General features: G+C 35.6%; 2 protein-coding genes across 3 annotated transcripts in view; one reads left to right on the top strand and one right to left on the bottom strand.

Moving 5' to 3' along the window:
- Positions 1 to 19,218, top strand: part of HPS3 (HPS3 biogenesis of lysosomal organelles complex 2 subunit 1) — a 36,719-nt gene extending 17,501 nt beyond the window's left edge. The window contains exons 7-17 of one of the 2 annotated variants that reach the window (XR_005026948.2): positions 721 to 875; positions 3,797 to 3,905; positions 5,748 to 5,929; positions 7,102 to 7,282; positions 8,871 to 9,104; positions 10,343 to 10,528; positions 10,838 to 11,026; positions 12,001 to 12,108; positions 13,362 to 13,568; positions 14,190 to 14,284; positions 17,562 to 19,218. Coding sequence is in view for 1 of the 2 variants with exons in the window: in XM_036896366.2 (XP_036752261.2) it covers positions 721 to 875; positions 3,797 to 3,905; positions 5,748 to 5,929; positions 7,102 to 7,282; positions 8,871 to 9,104; positions 10,343 to 10,528; positions 10,838 to 11,026; positions 12,001 to 12,108; positions 13,362 to 13,568; positions 14,194 to 14,284; positions 17,562 to 17,680 (1,761 nt within the window). In the remaining variant the exon portion in view is untranslated. The remainder of the gene's footprint in view (positions 1 to 720; positions 876 to 3,796; positions 3,906 to 5,747; positions 5,930 to 7,101; positions 7,283 to 8,870; positions 9,105 to 10,342; positions 10,529 to 10,837; positions 11,027 to 12,000; positions 12,109 to 13,361; positions 13,569 to 14,189; positions 14,285 to 17,561) is intronic. The other variant, XM_036896366.2, reaches the window with a different exon arrangement.
- Positions 10,835 to 24,359, bottom strand: part of CP (ceruloplasmin) — a 53,751-nt gene continuing 40,226 nt past the window's right edge. The window contains exons 17-20 of the mRNA XM_036896358.2: positions 24,100 to 24,239; positions 22,848 to 23,010; positions 12,260 to 12,364; positions 10,835 to 11,023 (exon numbers count right to left, since the gene is read on the bottom strand). Of these exons, the coding sequence (XP_036752253.2) occupies positions 12,261 to 12,364; positions 22,848 to 23,010; positions 24,100 to 24,239 (407 nt within the window). The 3' untranslated portion in view covers positions 10,835 to 11,023; position 12,260. The remainder of the gene's footprint in view (positions 11,024 to 12,259; positions 12,365 to 22,847; positions 23,011 to 24,099; positions 24,240 to 24,359) is intronic.

The following is a 24,359-nucleotide window of genomic DNA, read 5'->3' on the forward strand; positions in this document are numbered from 1 at the left end:
AGTGTTAATGGAGGAGAAAGCACAGGCCTGACAGCATCATTTTGCAAGCTCCCAGAAAGAACTCTTCTGTTATTTTTTCTATCTATTCTATTTGAGTTAATACCTCCTTGTAGGAACAGCAGCCTGCTCCTGTTCCAGAGTTTCCTTCAGGTTACCCTACATACCCCAGCCTATCCGCCCTCCCAGGCAATGTTTACACCTAAGAACAGTCAGGGGCTTTTTGAGCATTGCATACCTTTCTCTCCTACCTTCCCATCCACTAAGAAACCATGCTATATACTCTGTGCAGTAGAATGTCCTTTTATAGTGTTTGGTTTTGTCTGGGAACTCCATTTGGGCATATCCCTGGAGCCAGCCCACTCTTGGGGGGGGAATTTCTCTGGGTGGCAGGTTACTAGCCCACAGCTGCACCCCTGAAGTTGCTCTGTAAGCCATGGGAATTCCTACAGCTCTGAGGGACTCAGATGCACCTTTCTGTGTACATTCAGTCAACAAGTAATGAGTAGCTTTTTGGAAGGCACATATGAAATAGATAGTTGGCTGCATAAGTTTGGATAGGATAACCTTCTTGCTCTGATAAAAATAAGAATTTGAGGTAGTTTTTTTGTAGGGGGAAGGAGAGTTAGAGAGATTTTGTCAAATAAACAGACTGATTTTTGAAGATTAAAGTTCATGTACCTTTATTCCATGGTTAAATCTGTGATTTTTTCCCCTTACTAGGCTTGCCCACCTGTCAGTATGGATGTCTGTGCATTAAGAATACAGCTTTTCATAGGTTTGAAAGCCATCTGTCACTTTAAAAACCATGTCATACTTTTGACCAAGGCAGACCCTGAGGCCAGTCCAGAGAGAAGAAAGTCGCCCAAGAGGCTTCCGTAAGCATCCCCTCAACCCCAGACTTTCCTGTCCAAGTTTCTAGAATGACTAATTACTGGTATATTTTGTGTGCATCTTATTTTTTTTTAATCAAAACTTTGAATTATCAGATGGTTCTTCTGTATTCTTTTTCCAAAGAAAGAAAGGGTTCTAACAATCTCTTTAATATCCTTTATAATTGACCTTAGAATTTTAGAAGAAAATGAATTATAACATAGTTCCAATAAAAATCTGTGGTATTTTAGACAATAAGTTAAAGGACATGTTTTTCTGTATAACTAATGGGAAAGAGCCTCTAATGCCAATCCAAAACTATGAGGCTCTTTACTGTTTTCCTTTGACCTTTCAGTAGTTACATTTTTAAGTTATTTCCTGGTAATTCAATGCAAAAGAAATTTGCAGTGTATTTCTTATCTTAAAATATATTCATGGTGTACAGATATGTGCCAATCTACCTTAAAATAAAATTGCATTTTCACGACATTAATCTCTGGTTGATTCTTGGAGTTTTTTACTCACACATTATTTAGAATAGAGTGCTTAATTCGAGACTAGTTTTGCTTCGCTTGACGGTTTCTTATTGTGAACTTAATGATAGAGAATGCAATCTAATTTAAACATTCCTTTTTGTGGAATTTAATCTTTGAGGGGAAAAGATCTTTGCAGGGAAAGAAGCATATAGTATACAGATAGTCCCTGACTTGTATTGGTTCAATTTAAGATTTTTTAACCTTACGATGGTGAAAAGCAATATACATTTAGTAGAAACCATACTTAGAATTTAGAATTTTGATCTTTTCCTGGGCTAGTGATATGCGGTATGATACTCGGGTGATGCTGGCCTGGGGCAGCAAGCCGCAGCTCCCAGTCAGCCCCATCATCATGAGGGTAAACAACCTATACACTTGAAACCATTTGTAACCACACAACCATTCTGTTTTTTTCACTTTCAGTGCAGTATTCAATATATTACATGAGATATTCAGCACTTTATTATAAAATAAGCTTTGTGTTAAGTGATTCTACTCAACTGTTGGCTAAATGTTTGTGTCCTGAGCACATCTAAGGTAGGCTAGGCTAAGCTGTGATGTGCAGTAGGTTAGGTATATTAAACGCATTTCAGCTTATGATATGCTCAGTTTACAGTGGATTTATTGGGACATAACCCCATTGTAAACCAGGAAGATTTGTATTTCAAATCAAATATAAGTTTTTCTTTTTAACATAGATTTTGCTTTTTCACATTGTTTGTGCCGGTCTTTGTTCTGTGAAGAGGAAAAAATCAGAGGTTGACTTGGGTAACTGCTCAGTTAGGAGTAGTCTGAAACTGAAAAATCAGAGAGTAAGGGTTCTGGCAAGAGGAAAAACAATTTGTAATCTTGCACATTTGACATTTTAGAAGTATTGTATTTTTGTAAGTGATATTTTTTTCTCCATTTTTATTTTTATTTTTATTTTTATTTTATTTTTAGATAATTATTTTTTATTGAAGGGTAGTTGACACACAGTATTACATTAGTTTCAGGTGTACAACACAGTGATTCAACATTTATATACATGATAATTCTAGGTACCAGCTATCACCATACCAAGTTGTTACAATATTTTGACTATATTCCTTATGCTATACATTACATCCCGGTTACTTATTTATTTTACAATTGGAAGTGTGTATATATATATATATATTTTTTTTTTTTTGTGAGGGCCTTTCTCACATTTATTGATCAAATGGTTGTTAACAACAATAAAATTCTGTATAGGGGGGTCAATGCTCAATGCACAATCATTAATCTACCCCAAGCCTAATTTTCATCAGTCTCCAATCTTCTGAAGCATAACGAACAAGTTCTTACATGGAGAACAAATTCTTACATAGTGAATAAGTTACATGGTGAACTTTACAAGGGCAGTCATCACAGAAACTTTTGGTTTTGCTCATGCATTATGAACTATAAACAGTCAGTTCAAATATGAATATTCATTTGATTTTTATACTTGATTTATATGTGGATACCACATTTCTCTCTTTATTATTATTATTTTTAATAAAATGCTGAAGTGGTAGGTAGATACAGGATAAAGGTAGAAAACATAGTTTAGTGTTGTAAGAGAGCAAATGTAGATGATCAGGTGTGTGCCTGTAGACTATGTGTTAATCCAAGCTAGACAAGGGCAATAAAACATCCACGGATGCAGAAGATTTCTCTCAGAACGGGGGAGTGAGGTTCTAAGCCTCACCTCTGTTGATCCCCAATTTCTCACCTGATGGCCCCTCTGCGACTGTGCCTGTCTTAGATTGTTCCTCCCTTGAGGAATTTTTGTAAGTCATTTTTTAAAAAATCTTTATTTATTTGGGCATTCATTTGGTCAAAGGTCTGCATTTCAGAAAGATAATATACTAAAGAAAATGCACCACATAGTGAAAGCATGAGAAAAGATAGTGCTTTGAGACTCACGGTTAACTATGTCCTCTGCATTTCCTCAGTAGCCATGAGTGTTTTGCCTGTTCTGTTGGAACTTCTGATTAGACTTGTGACATTGGGCATAGCTGGACTCAGGAAAGCCACATACAAGAGAAATACTAGGCTTAAGGGCTTTCATAGCCAGCTCTCTCTCTTTTGAGGGGTCTTACCTGTTCTTTGAGTGTATTGCCCATTTAAGAATACTTGTAAAGTGGATTGGAATCGATTGATTTATCAGTACATGAGATTCAAATATTAAATGCTATAGGTCTGTACAGCATTGTGAATTAATGTTCTGTAAAAATCTACTGTATAGCTGATCACTGAAGAGAATACTAAATGAAAATGATTTCATAGTTATATTATTTTAGGTACTCATTATTTACCATTTTGAATTGCCATTTATTAATAATATGTCTTCTCTTAACAATGCTTGTCCTTTGTTTTGCTTTTAGTTCTAGAAAAGGTACCAGTGTTAAGCTCAAAACATCTCCTGTAGCTGAGGCTGGGTGGAATTTGTATATTGTGAATACGATCTCACCAGTGCAACTATACAGAGAAATGGTACTCCTTTCAAACTTATTCTTGTTTGTAGATATTTAGAGTGGAATTGATGACCAGATATTAATTCTAATTATCATACATTCAGAGTGCCACAGCCAACCAGCTTCCAAGCTCTGTATGACAGTGAAGTGGGTATCTTTCTCCACATCTTGTTCTCTTGTTTTCACAGCTTCTGACATTTGAGGAGCCAGTAGATACTCCCTTCACTAAAATAAGACTCTCTTACTCATATTCACCCCCAAGAGAATTGATTAACCAGTTTAAACATAAATAGGCTTTGACCCTTGCTTTGAACTGTGAAATGGAGCTGAAAAAACTTACAACATTTACCCCTATCTCAGTCTCCTTGGAAATATTAGCAGATCGTCCCAGGGCACTGCAGCCGCTCAGCGTTGTTCTGTGGGAAGGGACCCAGAGTGGCCATTTGTATTCCTTTTCTCTGAGTGACAGCTGCCTACTCATCTCTGGTAATTTTTTTTAACTCTTTATTTTGAAGTAATTTCAAACTTACAGAAAAGTTGCAAGAATAAGAATAGTAGAAATAAAACCTGTGTTTTCCCCTGTACAGATTCACCCATACTCAACATGTCACCTCTTTTGCTTCCCTCTTTTTTTCCCTCATTTTCTAAACACAAACATAAGCACACAGTTGTAGTTTTTGTTCCGATCCATTAAAAGGTAAATTGCATACATCATAGCCTCGTGCCCCTAAATACTTCATTGCATGTTTCCTAAGAATTGAGATTTTTTTTACATAATCACAGTGGCTTATATAACCAGTATAGTCATATCCTTCAGTAAATTTAATATTAATATGGGACTTAATCTAGTCTGTGGTTCATATTCCAATTTTGTCAATTGACCCAATAATGAATGGCCTAGTAACATTTTCCCCCACTCCAGTCCAAAGTCCAGTCTAGCATCAGGTAGTATATTTAATTGTCATGGCTATTTAGCTTCATTTAATCTGGAATATGTTCACAAACTTTTTGGTTTTTTTTTTACAACACAGATATTTTGAAAAATATATTTTCCCTCCTCCACCTTAAAAATTTATTATTATTATTTTTCATGATTGGATCCAGGTTATGTATTCTCTTTCTCTACCAGAATATTGCATGGGTAATGTGTCTTTCTGAGGGTGTTAGATTGGAAGATATGTGATATCCATTTGTATATCCTCATTGGTGGTATGAATTTTGATCATCAGGTCAAGATTTTGCCTGATTTGTCCCTGGCTTTTTAATACTGATAATTATATCAGTTTTGTTCTGTCTTTTTAGTCTTGCTTAATTTGTAGTCTTAAACTTCATCTTGATGATTTGCCTACTGGAGTCTGAAAGTACTGACCCATATTAGTTAGTGATAATTTTTATAAGCCCACTGTGAGTTATGGAAATAGGTGTAGTAGAACTTAAATTCACCAACTGAAACTGAAAGGAAGGATACTCAGTCTGAATTTGAGAAAGATTTAAATCGCAGAACTTAAAAAAAATTTATTTCAGATGTATTTGTGATTATTTCAGATGATCAGTTGTGATCAAATACTGCTAAGTTGATAGTATTATTAGTATTACAGTATTATTTGTACCTTTTCTAATGATTATTGCTGTTTAACAAAGGAAGTGTTTATAGTCATGTATGTATTAAACTGACTCTTAGATTGTGGGGAGAAAAAAAAATTTCAGTTACAATTTATCAGAATGATAATCACTTTTTCTTTTAGGATTTAATGTGTCCAAATATTAGCTTTACTAACAAAATATATAGATATTCTTAAGAACTGGAAAACTTTTAGGGAGTCTTTCCACCTCAACATTAGCTGTGCCTTTTTTGTTTTAGGTAGACTACAGTAATACCTACAAAAATGCAAAAACCCAGAGCTGTATCCACCTACTTAGTGAGGCTCATCTGTTAGTGAGAGCTGCTCTGATGGATGCCAGTCAGTTGGAACCTGGAGAAAAAGCAGAGCTTCTAGAAGCATTTAAAGAAAGCTGTGGGCACCTTGGAGACTGTTACAGCCGGTTGGTGATGCTTCTGGGAATCTTACTAAAGAAGTCATCTTAGGCTTTGGTTTTACTTACTAGCTTTTCCATCTCTGGTAGCCACCTGATAAATGGGGGAATGTCTGAGGGGAGGTGGTTCATTTATTCATTTATTCCACGAATATTTGTTGGGTACATACTGTGTGCTCAGTATTGTGCTAAGCCTAGAGACACACAGCTGAACATCATCTGCTCCATGCCTTCAAGGACTTACCCTTCAGGTGACGAGCAGTGAGTCTCCGACCACTTCATTTAGGATTTGAAGTTTCTTTTCAAACTTTGGGGGAGTCCCATGACCAGTGAAAATATTCCTGAGATAGCATAATACTGGTTTATTGCTGTTAGCTTTAAGGAACTGTCCAGTTAGACAGCCTGGAGTTTAAACTTAGTAGTCAATGCTTTTATGTCAGAAAAGGACACTAGGATGAACAGTGATTTTTGGGAATGATGTTTAGAAATATTTTTATATATGATTATTTCAAAGGCTTACTTGAACCATGGGAATTGTTATAATTTTAAGTATCCTTGATACACAATCTTAAGTTTGTTTCAAATGTACAGCAGAGTGGTTCAACAGTTACCGTATTGTTAAATCCTTACTCCCTCTAGTGTAGTTACCATCTATTAATGTAGAAAGATGTTACAGAATCACTGACTATTCTCCATGCTGTACTACTGTCCCTATGACCAACTTATATTGTGATTGCAAAGTATTGTTCCGCTTATCCCCCTTCCCCTCCCCCACAACCCATCCTAACCCCTCCCCCTTGGTAACCACCAGTCACTTCTCAGTGTCTATATGAATCTACTACTGTTTGTTCCTCCTGTTTTGCTTTGTTTTTATGGGAATGGTTATAAATTAATAAGACAGACTTCTACATATAAGTACCATTATTTTAGAGCCATATTATGAATATTAAAATTCACTTAATTGTTTTTCTATTTTTATTATGAGCAGGCAGAAAGAAACTACATTAGTGAGAGTGATTTTACAGAAGAACACTTTGGGGCTTGTTCCAGCTATTAATGGCAGTAGTAAAGTATTTTGAGATTTATGTCTTCAGGAAAGCATGATATGTTTTATCAAATATATTAGACATCCAGGCTTAAAAATGATGAATTTGAGGGTTTTTTTACTTCCTTCTCTTTAGGCTTGACACCCAGCACTCGCACCTTGCCTTGCCATACTATAAGATGTCTGGTTTGTCTATGGCTGAAGTTTTGGCTCGAGTGGACTGGTCAGTAGAGGATGGATCACAGAAATACGAAAGGGGATTAATCTTTTACATTAGTCATTCACTTTATGAAAACCTGGATGAAGAATTAAGTGAAGTGAATATAGTTTTCTATTTAGTTTTATCTAATATTTCTGACTTTTCATTTTAGCAATTTATTTTATGTAATACTGTTTAGAAGACAAGTTCCAAATATTTCTTTGGTATTCTTTTCCTAAAAAGGGCACTAATGTGGTCCTTTTCCTCATTAATACTCATAGAATTATAGCTTGGACAAAAGTTTATAATCATCTTCTCAGACTTTCTTATTATATACATGGAGAAATATGGTCTGTTGTGGTGAGTGGCCTGTCCAGTGTGACACTGGCATGTCTTTAGGAGAATGATACAAAACACGGGCCTTTTCTGCCTTCTGATCTGCAGCTCTTTCCACAACCCTAGTTTCCCCACTCTCTTAAGTGTCCGAAGCTTCACTGATGACATCCTCACCCAGTGACCTTAAAACATTATTAAGGATTATTTTTAGCCCCTCATTTTTTTTTTTGAGAGGGCATCTCTCATATTTATTGATCAAATGGTTGTTAACAACAATAAAATTCTGTATAGGGGACTCAATGCACAATCATTAATCAACCCCAAGCCTAATTCTCAACAGTCTCCAATCTCCTGAAGCATAACAAACAAGTTCTTACATGGTGAACAAGTTCTTACATAGTAAATAAGTTCTTACATGGTGAACAGTGCAAGCGCAGTCATATCACAGAAACTTTCAGTTTTGATCATGCATCACGCACTATAAACAATAAAGTCAGTTATGATTATTCGTTTGATTTTTATACTTGATTTATATGTGAATCCCACATTTCTCCCTTATTATTATTATTATTATTATTTTAAGTAAAATGCTGAAGTGGTAGGTAGATGCAAGAAAAAGGTAGAAAACATAATTTAGTGCTGTAAGAGGGCAAATGTAGATGATCAGGTGTGTGCCTCCAGACTATTAATCCAAGCTAGACAAGGGCAACAAAACATCCATGGATGCAGAAGATTTCTCTCAAAACGGGGGGTGAGGTTCTAAGCCTCACCTCTGTTGATCCCCAATTTCTCACCTGATGGCCCCTCTGTGACTGTGCCTGTCTTAGGTTGTTCCTCCCTTGAGGAATCTTACCTGTCTCTGGCTAACCAGTCATCTTCCAGTAGCCCCTCATTTTTTGAAAGAGTCGAGTGCAGGTATTCCAAGTTCGATATTGTGATACCAAATATTTCAAGGTTTGGAGAGAAATGAAATTTTCTCATATAAATTGCCTCATTAAATATATTTTATATTAAACTAATTTTTTATAGTGGACTTCTGAGTCTAGTTTAATCTAATATTTATTTTCTTCCTCAATTCTTTTTAAAATTAGAAAATGCTGGTCACAACATACTACATATTTTCACTACTTTTTCTTCATTGTAACTTGGCAAAGAGGTCACATTAGATTATCTCAGGTCTCCCACATTATTATCAACTCTGTCTTTTTAAATCAAGACATATACTATTATTTTATCTTAATTGGAATGTTTATGTGTTGACTTTACATATATATATATATATATATATATATATACACACACACATATGTTGCTGGTTTTTATTGCTATTGGCTGACTGACCTTTTATTTCTTGTCTGTGCTTACCAAAGGAATTAGCAGCAAAAGTGGCTCAGATGTTTCATGTGGCTGAGCCAAAGCAACTGCCCCATGTTCTCTGTAGTCCTTCTATGAAGAATATTAATCCTTTAACTGCCATGAACTATCTAAGGAAGCTGGATATTTCTGGGTTTTCCTCGATCTTAGTGACACTGACCAAAGCATCAATGGCTCTGAAAATGGGAGATCTTGACATGCACAGAAACGAGATGAAAAGCCATTCAGAGGTACGGTGCCCTGCCTGGTATTAACAATGACTGAATGAAATAGGACCAGGTAGTCCTGGGGTGCTTAGCTCTCTCCTGGCTTCTGTCTGGCTCATTAGTTATAAAGGAAAATAAACTTAATATTAAAAAGGAAGTGACCCTAAGCGGGAGCCCTTGGGCTTTCAATCTGACAAATGGAAATAAGAACAATAAATGGCAGCAGTGGGTATCCAAAAGCCTTTCAGTGTAGTGTTATGTGCATTCAGTGCATGGTCCTTGTCACTCAAGAATTGAGTGCCTCTATTTGACAATCTGATCTGACAAGGAAGAGATGGTTGTGTGCCCACTGAAAGCAGAACAGTGATGTGTATTCAAGTACAGGAAGTGGGATATTAGCTGTGAGCCTTAGGAGTCTGCTAGTTGCAGAAATGCCTGAGAAAATTGCAAATGACAGTATGGAGGATTAGGCATTTGAATGGTGTATCAAAGAAAAGGTAGCTTTCTCTTGTAAGAGGTCATTTAGGGACATGAGCCAAAGATGTTATCATTAGGAAAGAAACTAAGAAGCAACATTAGTCCAGCACTTACTGTGTCTCAGGCCTATTCTAAGCCCTTTGCATTTGTTATCTTCTTTAATTCTTGCAATAATGCTCTAAGGTAGATGCTACTGTTACACTGATGATACAAATGAGAGAACTAAGACAGAGGTTAAATGACTTGTCCAAGATCACACAGCTAGTAAGTAGTAAAGGCAAGATTTGAAGCAAGCAGTGTGGCTTCAGATCCTGTATCCTACACTGTTTTGTTCTCTGACTGGTAAAATGCCTACAGTATGACTTCAGTTTCTACAAAAGAAGAGCACAAGTGCTTTATCACTATACAGGTGACACATTTTGTTTGTACAATGAAGAAAGTCAACATTGAGGTGTCCTCTGAAGAGTAGAATTCTAGAAAGATGTATTTTCTTTCCATGATTTTGAAAAAACTTAAGGTTATGTTATTTTTAAATATAGACCTAATATAATGTTTTCTACAAAAATAAGACATCTTGATGTTTAATTAAATATCATTACCTTCTGTGAAGACAGTTAGCAATGATGTCTTTTTTAGAAGGAGAACTAGTTTTGTAGTTACAGAAAAAATTGGGAATAAAGTAAATTTTTAATAGCTTAATCATGAATCTTGAAGGTACTAGCATGTATTTCCAAGATATATATGTACATACACATTTTGTTCCTAAATTTCTTTTTTATGTGAAGATGAAGTTCGTATGTGGCTTCATTCTGGAACCTCAGCTGTTAATTCAACACAGGAAGGGACAGATTGTTCCAACTGAGTTTGCATTTCACTTAAAGGAGGCTCAGCCTGGATTGCTTGTGGCTTCAGTCCTGGGCTTACAGAAAAACAACAAAATTGGAATTGAAGAAGCAGATTCCTTCTTTAAGGTTTGTCACTTTGAAAATTGATCTGGATGGCCTGATAAAATTGGTTGGGAGCAGGAGCAGAAGAAAAGACGTATTTTCACTTGTTTATTGAAAAAGCAGACTTAAACATAACCAGTTTATAAAAGTACAGATTAAAAGAATGTCTAGAAAAACACCATACAACCTCGATTTCCTGCTTGTCTAAATATGCTTTGGCACTATTGCTAATGATAAATTATTAAATGTTAATGGAGTGCTATTAAGACCAGCTGTAACTTGATCAATACTGTATTTATCTGGGATATGGGGACTGATTTCTCTGTTGTCAAGGTGCTTTGTGATAAGGATGAAGATAGGATTCCTCAGCTCTTGGTAGACTTTTGGGAAGCTCAGCTGGTGGCATGCCTCCCAGACGTGGTACTTCAGGAGCTCTTTTTCAAGCTGACGTCACAGTACATCTGGAGGTTATCTAAGAGGCAGCTCCCTGATACCATACCATTGCGGACATCAGAGGATCTGGTAAGAAATAGAATAATATTCAATTAAACGTACATTTCACCTTACAATAAATGGGCCTTCTTATTTTTATGGCTTAGAATTAAACCTAATTTATATGCAGATATCTTAAGCAGAAGTTAAAAATACACAGAAAACTTGTCCATGAGCGAAGTTGCCTACATTTTAAATACTTTTATTTTCTAAAATATGGCCCCTACTGCCCCTGTATTACTTACTTGCCCTGGTACCTCAGTTTCCAGAGCTGGGGGCAGGGGCCCTCCCAAAACATGCTTGTACACCCTCAGGGGATGGCCGCAAAGTAGAACTTGAGAAAAGAGACATCTGCAGACCTTTCTGATGGGAGAGGAACTGCAGAAGGCTTGTGGGAGAGAGACTTCCTCGCTAGACCCCATTTCCTGTCAGCTGCACACGCAAGATTGTTCAGGAGCCCATGAGGCAGCCCTCACAGCTCTGCCTTCACCCTTCCTGCTCCCTTCCACTCTCCTTTCAGTGATGCCACAGCTAATGGGGGTTCACTGGAAAAGTCACTAACTTCTTGAATAAGGGGGCTTAATGGAAATTGTCTTGCAAACTTAAACAGAAGAGCTTTTGCCTACCAAGGAAAGTAGTAGAAATAAAAATTATTTCCAATATTACTATTAAAACTTTTTTTTGTATAATTAGCTTAAAAGCAATATCGTTCTTTTTTTTTGCTAGAAATTGAATTAATTCTCAATTTAATATTTTAAAATTTTAAAATAAATATTATAAAATTTAAAATTAAGGAAATAATGAAGATTTATTCAGTGAGTAGCAGCAAGGCTGAAATTTTTTCTAGGGGCATATACTGTAAAAAACATTTCTTCCCATTCCCAGGCAAGTATATACCTAATTCTGTGACAACAGAGGATTAGCAGTTGCTTGCTTTTTGTGGAGTAGATGAAGAGTCTTATTTTGTTGCATTTTGTTTATGATACCTTCTCTTTACATTTTAGATAAATGCCTGTAGTCATTATGGCTTAATCTCTCCATGGGTTAATGTCTTAATATCATCCAATAACTTAGCTGATCATAATTATACAGAAGACCTTTCAAAATTACAGGTAAATAAAAATGCCTCTTTTTCTTATGAATATGCATGTTTTGATATAGTGTAAGGCTTAAATTTGGTAAGACCTCATGTTCCTGTCTTATTGTCAGGAAATTATTCCAATAAAAGTGACTATTAAACTTGCAGTAAAGGAAGAGACCAACCTTATTCTCCTAGCCATTCCTTGGTAGAAATTTGGAATAAAATCATTACGCTGACTATAAATGGATAATTCATGTTCCATATCCTCCTGTGAGTGTGAGAAGATGCTGTAGGAAAAAGGATAACGGAAGAGAAATCAGAGTATAACCATCTCACCTTTGTCCAGAAGAAAGGGAAAAGCAGAGATTATTTTGGTGGTAGAATCAAAAGTAATATTTATAGTTTAAATGCTTAAAAGTAAAATATTGATAAAGCTCTGAATATTGAAATAGTACCTGCTTATGTTACTCAGCTTGTGGCCGGTAGTATTATTACAAATTATTAGGTTCTTAAAATGCTTTAGTTGCCTTATATGTTAAGTTTTATTTTTGGTTACATGTGTAGTACATGCTTATCATAGATAATTTGGAAAATTTAGGAAAGTATGAAAAGAAATAAAATGTGGGCTTTGTCCTCCCATCCAGTGAACTGATCTCTGTTTCAAATTTCAGTACTTTTCCAAGGCATTTCTAATGTTCATGTACCTGTGTAGATTTTGCAAAACTGATCATACTTTGAATATGTTGTGTTGGGATTCTTTTACTCATCATTTTGGCATGAGCATTTGCTCATTAGCCTTTGAAAACCATTTGATGGCTATATAATATTCTTTCATGTGACTGGTCATGATATATTTACTCATCCCTTGTTTAATGCTTAGATTACTTCTAGCTTTTCAGTATTATAAATACTTCTGTGGTGAACATCCTTGGACAAATCATTGACCACAGTGTTGCTTATTTCCATAGGGTAGACTCCTAAAGCTGTCCTGCTAGTTTTACTTTGTGGTCTCTCTATAGTAAAGTCATGTTACTTTAAAAATGATTGATTTCTATTAAATAGATTTTTATTCTTTAAATTACAGGTGGTTTCAAGATTATTAATACTTGAATCTACTTAGACTTATTAAAAAAATAGCATATGCACATGCTCTAAAGTTGTGCTCTTCCTATCTTTCCTTTTTTGGGCAAATTAAGTTAGTCTTTTTAAAAAATTATATTCTGTATGTTGTGTTTTAGTCTTTCGGATGCCTCATTTCATAACATTTCACTTTTCTGTTCATAGTCTCTTATATGCAGTCCTTCATTTGACATAGCTTCCATTATTCCGTTCTTGGAGCCACTGTCAGAGGACACAGTTGCTGGCCTCAGTGTCCGTGTTCTGTGTCGTACACGTTTGAAAGAGTATGAACAGTGCATAGATACGCTCTTAGAGAGATGCCCAGAGGCAATCATTCCATATGCTAATTATGAACTGAAAGAAGAGAATCGGGTATGCTTTTCAGATTATGTTTTTTAGGCTTGATCAGTGATAATCAGATTTGATAATCTTGTTGCCTTTTCTACAAAATGGGGACAAATTATGCCAGTCCAACCTCATAGGGCTGTGTAGGTCAAATGAGAATGTAGGATGTGTTTTGATTTAGAGGCTGTTAAAATGTATGGTTGGATGGCGTATTATCTCTGTTAGACATCTCTTGTTTGGAGAAGTAGGTTATTACCCAAAGATTTGGGAAACATAATGTATGATGGGAAAATGTTTTCTGGGCTATGTGGTCTTTAGAAATTAGAAGTTTTAGAATTTAGTATTTTTTTTCCATCCTTCCTTCCACCTAGGGGGAAGCAGAACATGTCTATGTTTCCTCTTGAAAATAACCATGTACATATGTATAATATGCATGTCATTAGATTTTCAAGTTAGAGATTTGATTTATGTTACAATTTAAGCAGAAGACTAGCTGTTTATTGATGTGACTTCTATTGTAACAAAGTTTGGCCTTTAACCAAAAGGATGTATTATTATTACCCTGTGCTTTCCCTGCACAGTCTTATTCTTGTTGGAAATCTGAATGTAAAATGCATCAAACTTAAAATTGATTCATTTTCTCCTAAGATAGACTTTGTGGTGGAAAAAACTGCTGCCTGAACTTTGTCAGAGAATAAAATGTGGTGGAGAGAAATACCATCTTTACCTGTCATCATTAAAAGGTAAAATGATACTTTGTGCTTGATTATAAATTTAATTAAGAGTGTTAGTTTTAGTTTTGATTCAAAGCTGAAGACTTGCTTTCTATAGCTTTTTCCTTTGATTCTCAAGTAAAGCGAAGAGGGTCTTAGCAGGATCATCTAGAGAGCTTATTTTCAGTATTCATGTACTTCCCCATCACATGAGATAATTATCTATCTGTTATAGCTATAGAGCTGATGCTTTTAAGTTAATCTTTTCAAACACTTAACAAATTATCACTGTCAAGAAAGTCCACCTCAGGATCTAAAAAATTTGAATAGCCATTAAGACATTACATTTTTTATTGCCTAATTTGCTTCATGTAGGAAATTGAGATTATTATTAATCAGAATTGTAAGCAGGTATTGAGGAATGAGAGGTTCTCAAAGATTTAAAAGGTGAGTGTCTCTAAGTTGTGTAGTATCTAAAGCATAGGTTGTTATTGTTTCAATTTTCATAATTCATAGTCATCTATAAATATTGATAGGCATAATGGTTATCAATTTCTCTACTCTTATACATTAATATCACTAGTTAATTGTTGACCTTATGACAAAGGTTGTGGTTATATTGACTTCAGTGTGCATAAAATATTAGAAATTGACATTAGTGTTGGAGGTATATTTTCTAGCTGAGGTAACTAATTTTTTAAGTATTTAGGCAGATCCAGTAGCTGTTGGTGGGTGTTTTTCTGAAGATGTGCATTTAAATAAAGTTTGTGATTTAAATAATATTTGTGATTGGGAGGATGTGGAGGTGACTATTCTAACTTTTTGTTCTACCCATCTCCTTGAGTGAATTTTTGGTTTTCAGAGATGGAAATGTCAGGTGTTCAATTGCCCTGCTTCACTTGCATCAAATTTATCACGTAATTTGGAACTGATGATTTGTGTTAGTGGATCGCTTTCCAGTGTAGACATCCCACATCTTAGACTTTAGTAGCAACATTATCTTAGTCAAAAGATTCTTTCTTTATCCTTTTCTGATTCACATCCATGGACTCTCTACCCCAAATTTACCCATTAATCATTCCTCCAAATCTTCCATTTTCTGTATCTTCAAAATATATTTGTGTGTGTGCACACACACACACATATATATATATATGTGTGTGGCTCATGGGATGAAGTGCTGTGTGTGATTACCTTATAGACTGTCATACCTTGAGAGCTGGTGTAGTGCTTTGTTCATTTTGAATGTTGTATCCTTCCTCCTCACCAGCAATATGCCTCTCTATAGAAAGCACTGTGTAACTACTGAATAATTTGAGAGGGGGACACCTGAATAACTTCCGGTCCATTTTCAAGGGAGGTCTTCTATTGGCAGCAGATATAGACCAAGAAGAGACCAGGATTAGAAATGTGTTCCAGGTTTACTACTTACTGAGTGACATGAAGCAAGCTGATTTTTTAATATCCTGGGACTAATAAGAAGTTCAGGATTGACTCTAGAATCAAATGTTAGGCAAAATTGCAAGATGGTAAGGTTGGAGATGGAGATCAGGTACTTACAGAATATGCTTAAGAGCTTGGGTTTCTTACCTCTCTTAACACAGCATTTCTCAACCCTGGTATTACCATTTTGGACTGAATAATTCTTTTGTGTGTTTGTTGGTGTCCCTGTGCATTTTGGGATGTGTAGCAGCATCCCTTGCCTTTACCCACTGAACACCAGAAGCACTGCCTCGGTTATAACAAAATATCTCCAGACATTACTAGATATCCTCTGGGGGGCATAATTGTACTAGTCTAGAACCTACATTACTTTAATGCAGAGCCATTGAAACTGGGCTTAGTGGCTGACTTGTTTCCAGGAAATATTTGTTACCATTCTTGGGATAATAACTCTGCTTATTATTAACAATTCTTCTAATGTAGTAAATTACAAAAATAAAGTTGAAAAAGTCATTTAAAAAAATATCACCAGCCAGAAATAACAGTTTTCAACATTTGATGAATATTTTCTAAACACTACTGGAGGATTTGAAGTACTTTACAGATTTAAGATTTGACGTTTTTCTTGGAATTACAACCTGAATTAGCCCCTCACTGGTTGGCAGAAGAGGAGAATTAGGCAGTGGCAAGATTTTTTTTGGATCTATAATCTCTCCATACTGGCCCTCCAACTCACATTTTTGCATCTAGGATACTACTTTTAGGCCCCATATTTTGTCTAGATAAAGTGGTTTGATAGGAAAACATTGATAATTCATGTTACTCACATGCCTCTTGAAAACTGTCGAGATTTTTTACTTTATCAGATGTGCAGTATTTTAATTCTCAAAGGACTCTAGAAGCTAGCTAGAAAATGGTACCGCTACATTGTGGATGAGGAAAGGAGGACTTAGGAAGTTAAAGTCACCTGGAAAGTAGGTAGAAGAGTCCAATCCCTGCCTGAGTGTCTGATTCCAGAGCTAGGGGTCTTTCCCATACATGGCTCCTGCTCCATTTATTAACATTCTAGCAAAAAAGGGAAGTCCTTCCTTTGTGTTAAGGATGTTTTACTTTGCTGAATATTGGACAGATGGATTTGGATCAATGCATACAGACCTGAGCAGGAATTTTTATATTTCAGTCACTCTGCAGATAAAGTTAAGCAGTGACCATGCCAGCATCACACAGGGAATGGCACTGAACTGTTTATTTGAATTGTTCTTAGGTGTTATCCCTTATTTTCCCAGCAGAGGGCAGCATGTATGTATCAAGGATCAATAGAATAATAAAACTACATAGTTACCTTTATAAAAATGTTTACTAAATTCCTTAATATTGAAGATGTACACTAGAATGCAGTTTGGAAGAAAAAGCAAGTGGTCATCAGATTTTTGCTTATTACTAACATGAAAATCTCATAATAGGGAGTAACTGTTAGAAGAAAATGAGTATTTTCTGGCCCAGCAAACAATATTTATAAATTAGCTGCAGTATAGTCCTAACATTAAAAACAGTATTCAAGGATTGTGTTTTTCTTTAGAGGGTAATAGAGGTGTATCTTTTTTAAATGTAATAATCCAGCAATGAAATAGTGAATTGAGATTGCATGGAACTAATATAAACTTCAAAGCATTCTAGAAGGAATTAATAAGAAACTACTAAAACCATAAAGTAGCCTATGGATTTATGAGACAGATTTATTTTTCTTTTGTAGTTATAACATTTTGTTACCTGAACTAACTTCTAATTGGTTGAGTGATAGGATAATTGGATGAAAAAAAAACAGTTTTTCAGTTCTAATTCAGATATTCTTTCCTACCAACAGAAACATTGTCAACTGTTGCTGTGGAACTAGAACTAAGGGATTTCTTGAATGTCCTCCCAGAAGATGGCACTGTAGCATTTTTCTTGCCATACCTTCTTTACTGCAGTAGAAAGAAATAACTGACTTAAAGGTATCATTTGAAAAATACCACAATACCATGTGAGACTGAATTTTTAAAGTTCAATAGCAGGTAAAATAAAGGATTTTCAAATTGAATATATACATATATTAAAATGCTTTCAGGCAGCTTACCTTACCATGTAATGGTATTATTAGTTTCTTAATTTATGACCTGAATCCATTTAATTGTCCAGAATGTAAAAAAGCTATAAGACATAAGAATTTCCTCAAATAAGGCATCTATTTTTAAGGTAGAGACTGGTTTTTATTCCAAGGAACATCAATTCACTGTTTTGGGAGACTTGACAATATTTTTTGTCCCAGAAACACAAGGAAACATTTTTTAAGTATGTTTGAAAGAATGTCACAGAATTTAATCTTCCTGATTTTTCCAGATTTCTCTTTTGGGTCACTTTTTAAAAATACCATTTTCTTTGAGAAAGATGTTAAAGGTTTCCCACAGTAAGGGATTTCAAACTTTAATTTCTTGTTACATTTAAAACTCATGCTGTTTCTCTCTGAATCAAATGAAGTAGAAGTATACAAAGCTAACTTTCTTATCTGGCTATTAACATAATTTGTTGAATGTATGTTTTCCAGCCAGCCTTGATTCTGTTCTTTGTTTTGTACTCTGCTCTTTTAGCTAGAGTATATGTGAAAGTAAATAAATATATCATTGTATTCACAACTATGTCTTCTTTTTAATCTCTTATTTAAAAATTTTGAATCCAAGTTCAGCCAATTGACAGGGTGCCTTGACTTTAGTCAAGGCTGGGCAGAAATGCCATTCCCCTAGTGTCTGTCATAACTGTGTTTTGAAACTTTTCCCTGGTGGCAGTGTTCATCTTCACCAGAAGTTAACCTATCAAACTGTTTCTAAATTGTGTCTTTCTCCAGTTTCAGATTAACACCCTTTTGACCATCTCTTCAAGGGTTCACAAAACTCAGATTGGTATTTTTATTTTATGTCATTAAAATTTTTTTTAAATTATTTATTTTTAAATTTATTTTTATTTTTTAATTTAATTTTTTATTTTACTTCCTCAACACCTGTGCCTTTTGCCCACTGGTTCATTAAAAATGATGTCAGCAGCATGTTGGAGGAATTGATGGGAAGCCAATGGTTGGAAACGTTTCAACGAATCTTAATAATGGTCCTTATCCTTTGAGCACCATCAAGGATAACATACATATATATATATAGTGTGTGTGTGTGTATGTACATGCGTGTGTGTGTGAATAGTTTGTAAAGCCATAATCATGGTGATGTGAGTGGCTTATGTGAATTAATTATATTACCTAGTGTATTAGATCAGTCATAATATAGTCTGTTGATCTTTTCATATGAAACAAGGTAACACCGTTTCCCCAACAGATGCACAGAAGTGTGTTTTCATTCTTTTTTAATGTTTATAGCCATTCAAAAATAAACATTCTATTCAGCACTTCACATACAGTGTGTATGAATCATTTTTTTTCTTTTTTTCACTTATCACCAAATTATTTCTTTCAGCCAGACTTGGTCTCTATAGAAAAAGAAATTTTAAGACCATTATTAAAAATAGCACCATAGTCTCCCCTTATCCACACTTTTCAGTTACCCGCAGCCAACCACAGTCTGGGAGCAGATGATCCTCCTGATGTATTGTCAGAAGGTCACTAGTAGCGTCATGCTGTGTCACAGAGCCTATGTCATCAGGGAGGCATTTTATCATCTCACATCATCACAAGAGGAAAAGGGTGAGGACAGTACAATAAGATATTTTGAAAAGAGAAACCACATTCACATAACTTTCTTTACAGTATATTGTTATAATTGTTCTCTTTCATTATTAGTTATCACTTATTGTACTTAATTTATAAATTAAACTTTACCATTGGCATGTGTGTATAGCAAAAAACAGTATATATAGGGTTTGGTACTGACATGGTTTCAAGCATCCTTTGGGGGTCTTGGAATATCTCTTGTGGATAAGGGGGGACTACTGTATATATATCATGGTTAAAAAAGTACATGATGCTTTAAATGTATGCTAATTTTTAAGTGTTATTTTATTTAATCTTTATATTTTTCTAACTTTTACATGTTTAAAAATACATCTCTCATTCCAGTACTGCTTTATTTTAAGAAAAATTACTTTGCTTGTCACATGACCTTATTAATTATAAAGAGAAAAATAGTAACTTTTTAATGGAGAAAACTGGCAGACACTTCCTTCAATAAATCTCAAAGTTAACATAACCAGTAAGGGAACAAATCAATTTTTTGTGACTCCTGACATGGGTACTGAGCAAAACACAATATCACTTCTGGGAAAATCTTGCCAAAAAATGCATAACCTGAATCTAAGCATTAGGAAACATTAGACAAACCCAAACTGAAAGACATTCTACAAAGGAGCTGCCCTGTATTCTTTAAAAATGTCAGAGTCCTGAAGACAAACTGTTCCAGACCAAGGGAGACTAAGAAAACATGGCAGTTGAGCACAATGCATGAGTGGGATTTTCTTTTTCTGTGAAAAAATAATTGAATAAAATATTCAATTACTGATTCAGATAATTAGTGAAGTTTGAAAAAGTAGTATTGAATCATTTTTAATTTCCTGATTTGGTAGGTGTATTGTGTTTATGAGAATATCCTTGTTTTTAGTGAATATGAGTGTACATATATATATAATATAGGTAGTGTGTGCATATAGAGAGAGGAGGAGATAGAATGAGAGAGCAAATGTGGCCTTGTAATGAGGAATCTGGGTGAAGGCATATGGAATTTTTTTATACTAATAACTTCTCAGAAGTTTGACATTGTGCCCAGAAAGTTTTTAAAAATTCCTTTTCATTGAATTAACTTGTGGTTGTTAGATATTTACCAAGCAGAATATTGTATTGTATTTGTATAGTTACTAGAAATACAGAACATACAGTTCTTTCCTACAAGGAACTTAAAGCTAAGCAAGCTTTTTTCCTTCAGACTGCTCCAAAGGTTATTTGACCATCATAAATATGTCATAGTCTAAAAAAAATACCTTTTATATTTGTTGTAGGAGGTCTTTCTTATGCTTCCTCTGGTAGGGGAAATGAAACGTTACATTAAGTATGACAGGATATTCACAATTCTTTTCTAATGATTTTTTTTTCTTGGTGGGGGAGATTGCCTGTCTCATGGTGCATAATATTGAAAGATTTCACTCTTCATGTGCTCTTGTCTGCATGTGCTCTCGTCTTTCATGGTAGGCAGACATTTTTCTAAGACTCAGAATTACTGTAGACTTACCCAGACCTTTATCAAACATTATTTAAAGGTAATTCAGATTGATAAATGTGGCTTCTTGTTTTTCTGTTACAGTTCAAACTATCCTTTTTGTTCATGACTGCTTCTTTCAGTCCCATACAATACCTTTTCTCTTTGTAAAGGCAAATTTCTCTTTAATCTTTTTTTCCAACATGTGTTTTCCCTTCACACTCACTAGTCTACAATTTTCTCTGTGGCTGTTAAACCAATCTCTCCTTTCTTAGCCAAGCGATCATCTCCCTCCTCTCCTTTCAGGCTTATTATGCAGGACGAATCTTCTCAGTTTGTGTGAAGGACCAGCCTGGAGCAGCAGCCTCTGCGTGTCGGACATTTGCACCCATGGATTTCCAGAATTCCTGCCTCAGTGTGCCCTCATTCTTGGTTATTTCTCTGAACAGGACCATTCTTTTATATGGTTTACATGTGTGCTAGTGTTGCTTAAACACTTAATATTTTCTTTCTCATCTTTGACTCTTCACCTTGTTCAACTTTTACTGTCATTAATAAACCCAGTGGCTTATTTGCCTGCTCGAGTCTCCAATGTTCTGGTGCTTTGTCAGTACCACTCTGTGTAATAAAGGATTTTAGTGGAAGGTGTTTTCCAGGTTATGAGTTGTTTGTGAAAGACCCAAGAGCAAAAGTGAAAACTTTTCATTTGCACTAATGGTAATCTTTCAGTGAGTTTTACTTTTTGAAATATATTTACTTCTATATTTAATTCCATTTATATGTTCCCTTTTATGCCGGGTTTGGGAGGAAACAAAAGGAGTTGTTTTTGCCATTGCCAATTACAACAATTTTGAACTCAGAAGACCCAGGAAACACCAAAGCCTGCAACCACAAAGCAGAAATTTCACTGTTTATACAACACATTTAATTAGTGTTTATCCATAAGAGGACTGATCATGTTCCTGTTTTTCTATAGTGTGTGTTTGTGCGGGTGTGGGTGTGGTTGTGGGTTCATGCGTGTGCACATGTCTGCATGGGAGAAGTTCTGATGTTGGGGTGGGAGGAGCAGGGAATTTAGATTCTGTTTTTTCCTGGATCTTTGCTATGGTCTGAATGTTTGTGGTCACCCCTGCCCCTCAAATTCATATGTTGAAAACCTAATGCCATGGCTGTAAGGTCTTTGGGAGGTGATTAGAGCATGAGGGTAGGATTAGTGCTTTTATAAGAGACGCCTTAGAAAGGTAGCTTCTCGCTTCCATCAGGCGAGAAGTCTGCCACCCACAAAAGGGCCCGCTCCCAGCCATGGTCGCATCCTGACCTCACACTGAGCCTCCAGAACTCTGAAAATACATTGCAGTTGTTAGCTTCCCAGTCTCGTATTTTGTAGCAGCTCGAAAGGACTAAGGTAATCATTGATAAACAATAATCAGTGATTCCTCCTCTTCCCTTGGAAGCACAGGAAGACACTGTTCTACCTGACTATTTGAAATTATATTGGTTATTTGGGGCTTTGGGGAGTGGCCTTTCTTGTGTGCCAGGTACTGCCTAGGAGAAAAGTTAATGTTTACTCCTAAGAAAGATATTAAATTCTAAATGTGTCTTTTGTAAGTCATGGTTGGTTTCTCTGTAACAAAAAAAGATGTGACTACTCCCTTCTATCAATTTTAGGAATAATTACATCAGGTTAGTGTCAATTTTTATTAACTTAGGGACAACTGGTGCTGTTATCAGTACCAGCCAACAGAAGATAAGCAGTATCCCACACCATTTAGCATTAAAAAAAAAATTCCTTTTGGTGGTAGAAAAAGAGGAAATCAGAACAACAAATTCACACTGTTTCATATTGGGGGAAGTATTTGGCAAAGTAGTGCATCTTAATTATATTCTTGATATATGACTTCTAGAATTACTAACTAGACACTCACCTTTATTTGGTAGAACAGTGTAAGTAGTTTCCATTCCAGCATGAATGTGGTCAGTTACGTGGCAGTGGAGTAACCAAGTTCCACTTGTTTTTGGAGACATTTCTAGGGTTTGGTATGTCCCCGGGAAAATGTCAAAGACATCAGAACTATAAACGCCCCTGTGCTAATTGGAAAAATAACACATATTACATAATGTTTATTATGTGTGAGAGTTCATTCAAATAATCTTTATTGGCCAGCTCAGGGATGTTGGAAAAACAGATAACCCTGCATATTTCTGTGTGTAATACAAACAGATATGTGGTCCTTGTTTTCTTGCTAAAACCTTGGCACAATGAATAGGCCCTTAAGTGGGTTGAAGGAAAGGTGATGGGAGTGAATTCATGAATCAGGATTACCTATTAGCCCTTACACTTCCTTCTGGTTTGCCTTTTTATCAGAGCACTGGAGTCACATAAGGGAATTTAGCTGTGGCCCCACTTCAGCCCTAATCTCACTTTGGTCAACCAGTCCTAGCTTAGCATGTCTGTGAAACTTTGGGGCAAAAAAAGGTGAAGAAGGAGCATAAATGGAGGCCAGTGGAGAAGCCAAAACCAGGGGCAGTTCTGGTAGGGTCTTAATTAGACACAGAATGCTTGGATGTTCTGCAGAATCCAAAGTCTACCAAGAATATAAGACCTGTGTAAACCAAAATGCAGGTAATAAAATGGCCTTTTCTGCAGTGTGCTTCATGGTAGCTTCTGAATTTTCTACATTAACTCAAAGGTAAGAAAAAAGCATTTCCACATGTGCTACTGACACCTGCTAAAATCAGTACTGGGTGAGAAGTAGATGTAGGATTGAGATCTATGAACCAATCAATTGCCTACAACAAACTGATGATCTTACTCACTTCAAGCCATGTTAGATCCATAATTTAGAACAGGCAGTGATTATAATAAAGTCTTGTCTCTACCCTCTGGTCAATCGTGAACATTTCCTACTCTGCTAAAAATTCCATTCAGATGCCTTGCCCAGGAATATGTGAGCAGAACCCCATGAGAATCCTGTAAAAACTAAATCCAAGGAAGAGCCCAACATGTAACAAAGGTCAGTAACAGCACTTGAAATTGCTGTGTACCACACTCTTTGAAAATAATTTAGTTGTCTAGAAACTTGCAACTTTCCAGAAGTCTCTCTGAGAAAATTTTTTTTCATTTATATTAAAACATTTTCAAATAAAGCAGGAATAACAACCATGAATGGCTCTTACCTTGTACTGAAAGCTGTGGCCGTGGAAGTGTACTGTGTGCAAGTCTATTTCGTTGCCCATTCCCATCAGATACCAGTTGACTTCATCTCCTACATGCATTGTGAGGCCTTGTAGGTTCCCATACATTCTTCCATTAATAGCTGAGGAAAGCACATGATTTTTTTGTTACCTTTCAGGATATTTTAAACTAACAACTACTTCACAGAAAAGCTGACTGTTGGGTTAATGTATGGGATCTCTTTGAGATAACAGAACTATTT

This window comes from Manis pentadactyla, chromosome 1 (genome assembly GCF_030020395.1).
Source record: "Manis pentadactyla isolate mManPen7 chromosome 1, mManPen7.hap1, whole genome shotgun sequence".
NCBI lineage: Eukaryota > Metazoa > Chordata > Mammalia > Pholidota > Manidae > Manis > Manis pentadactyla.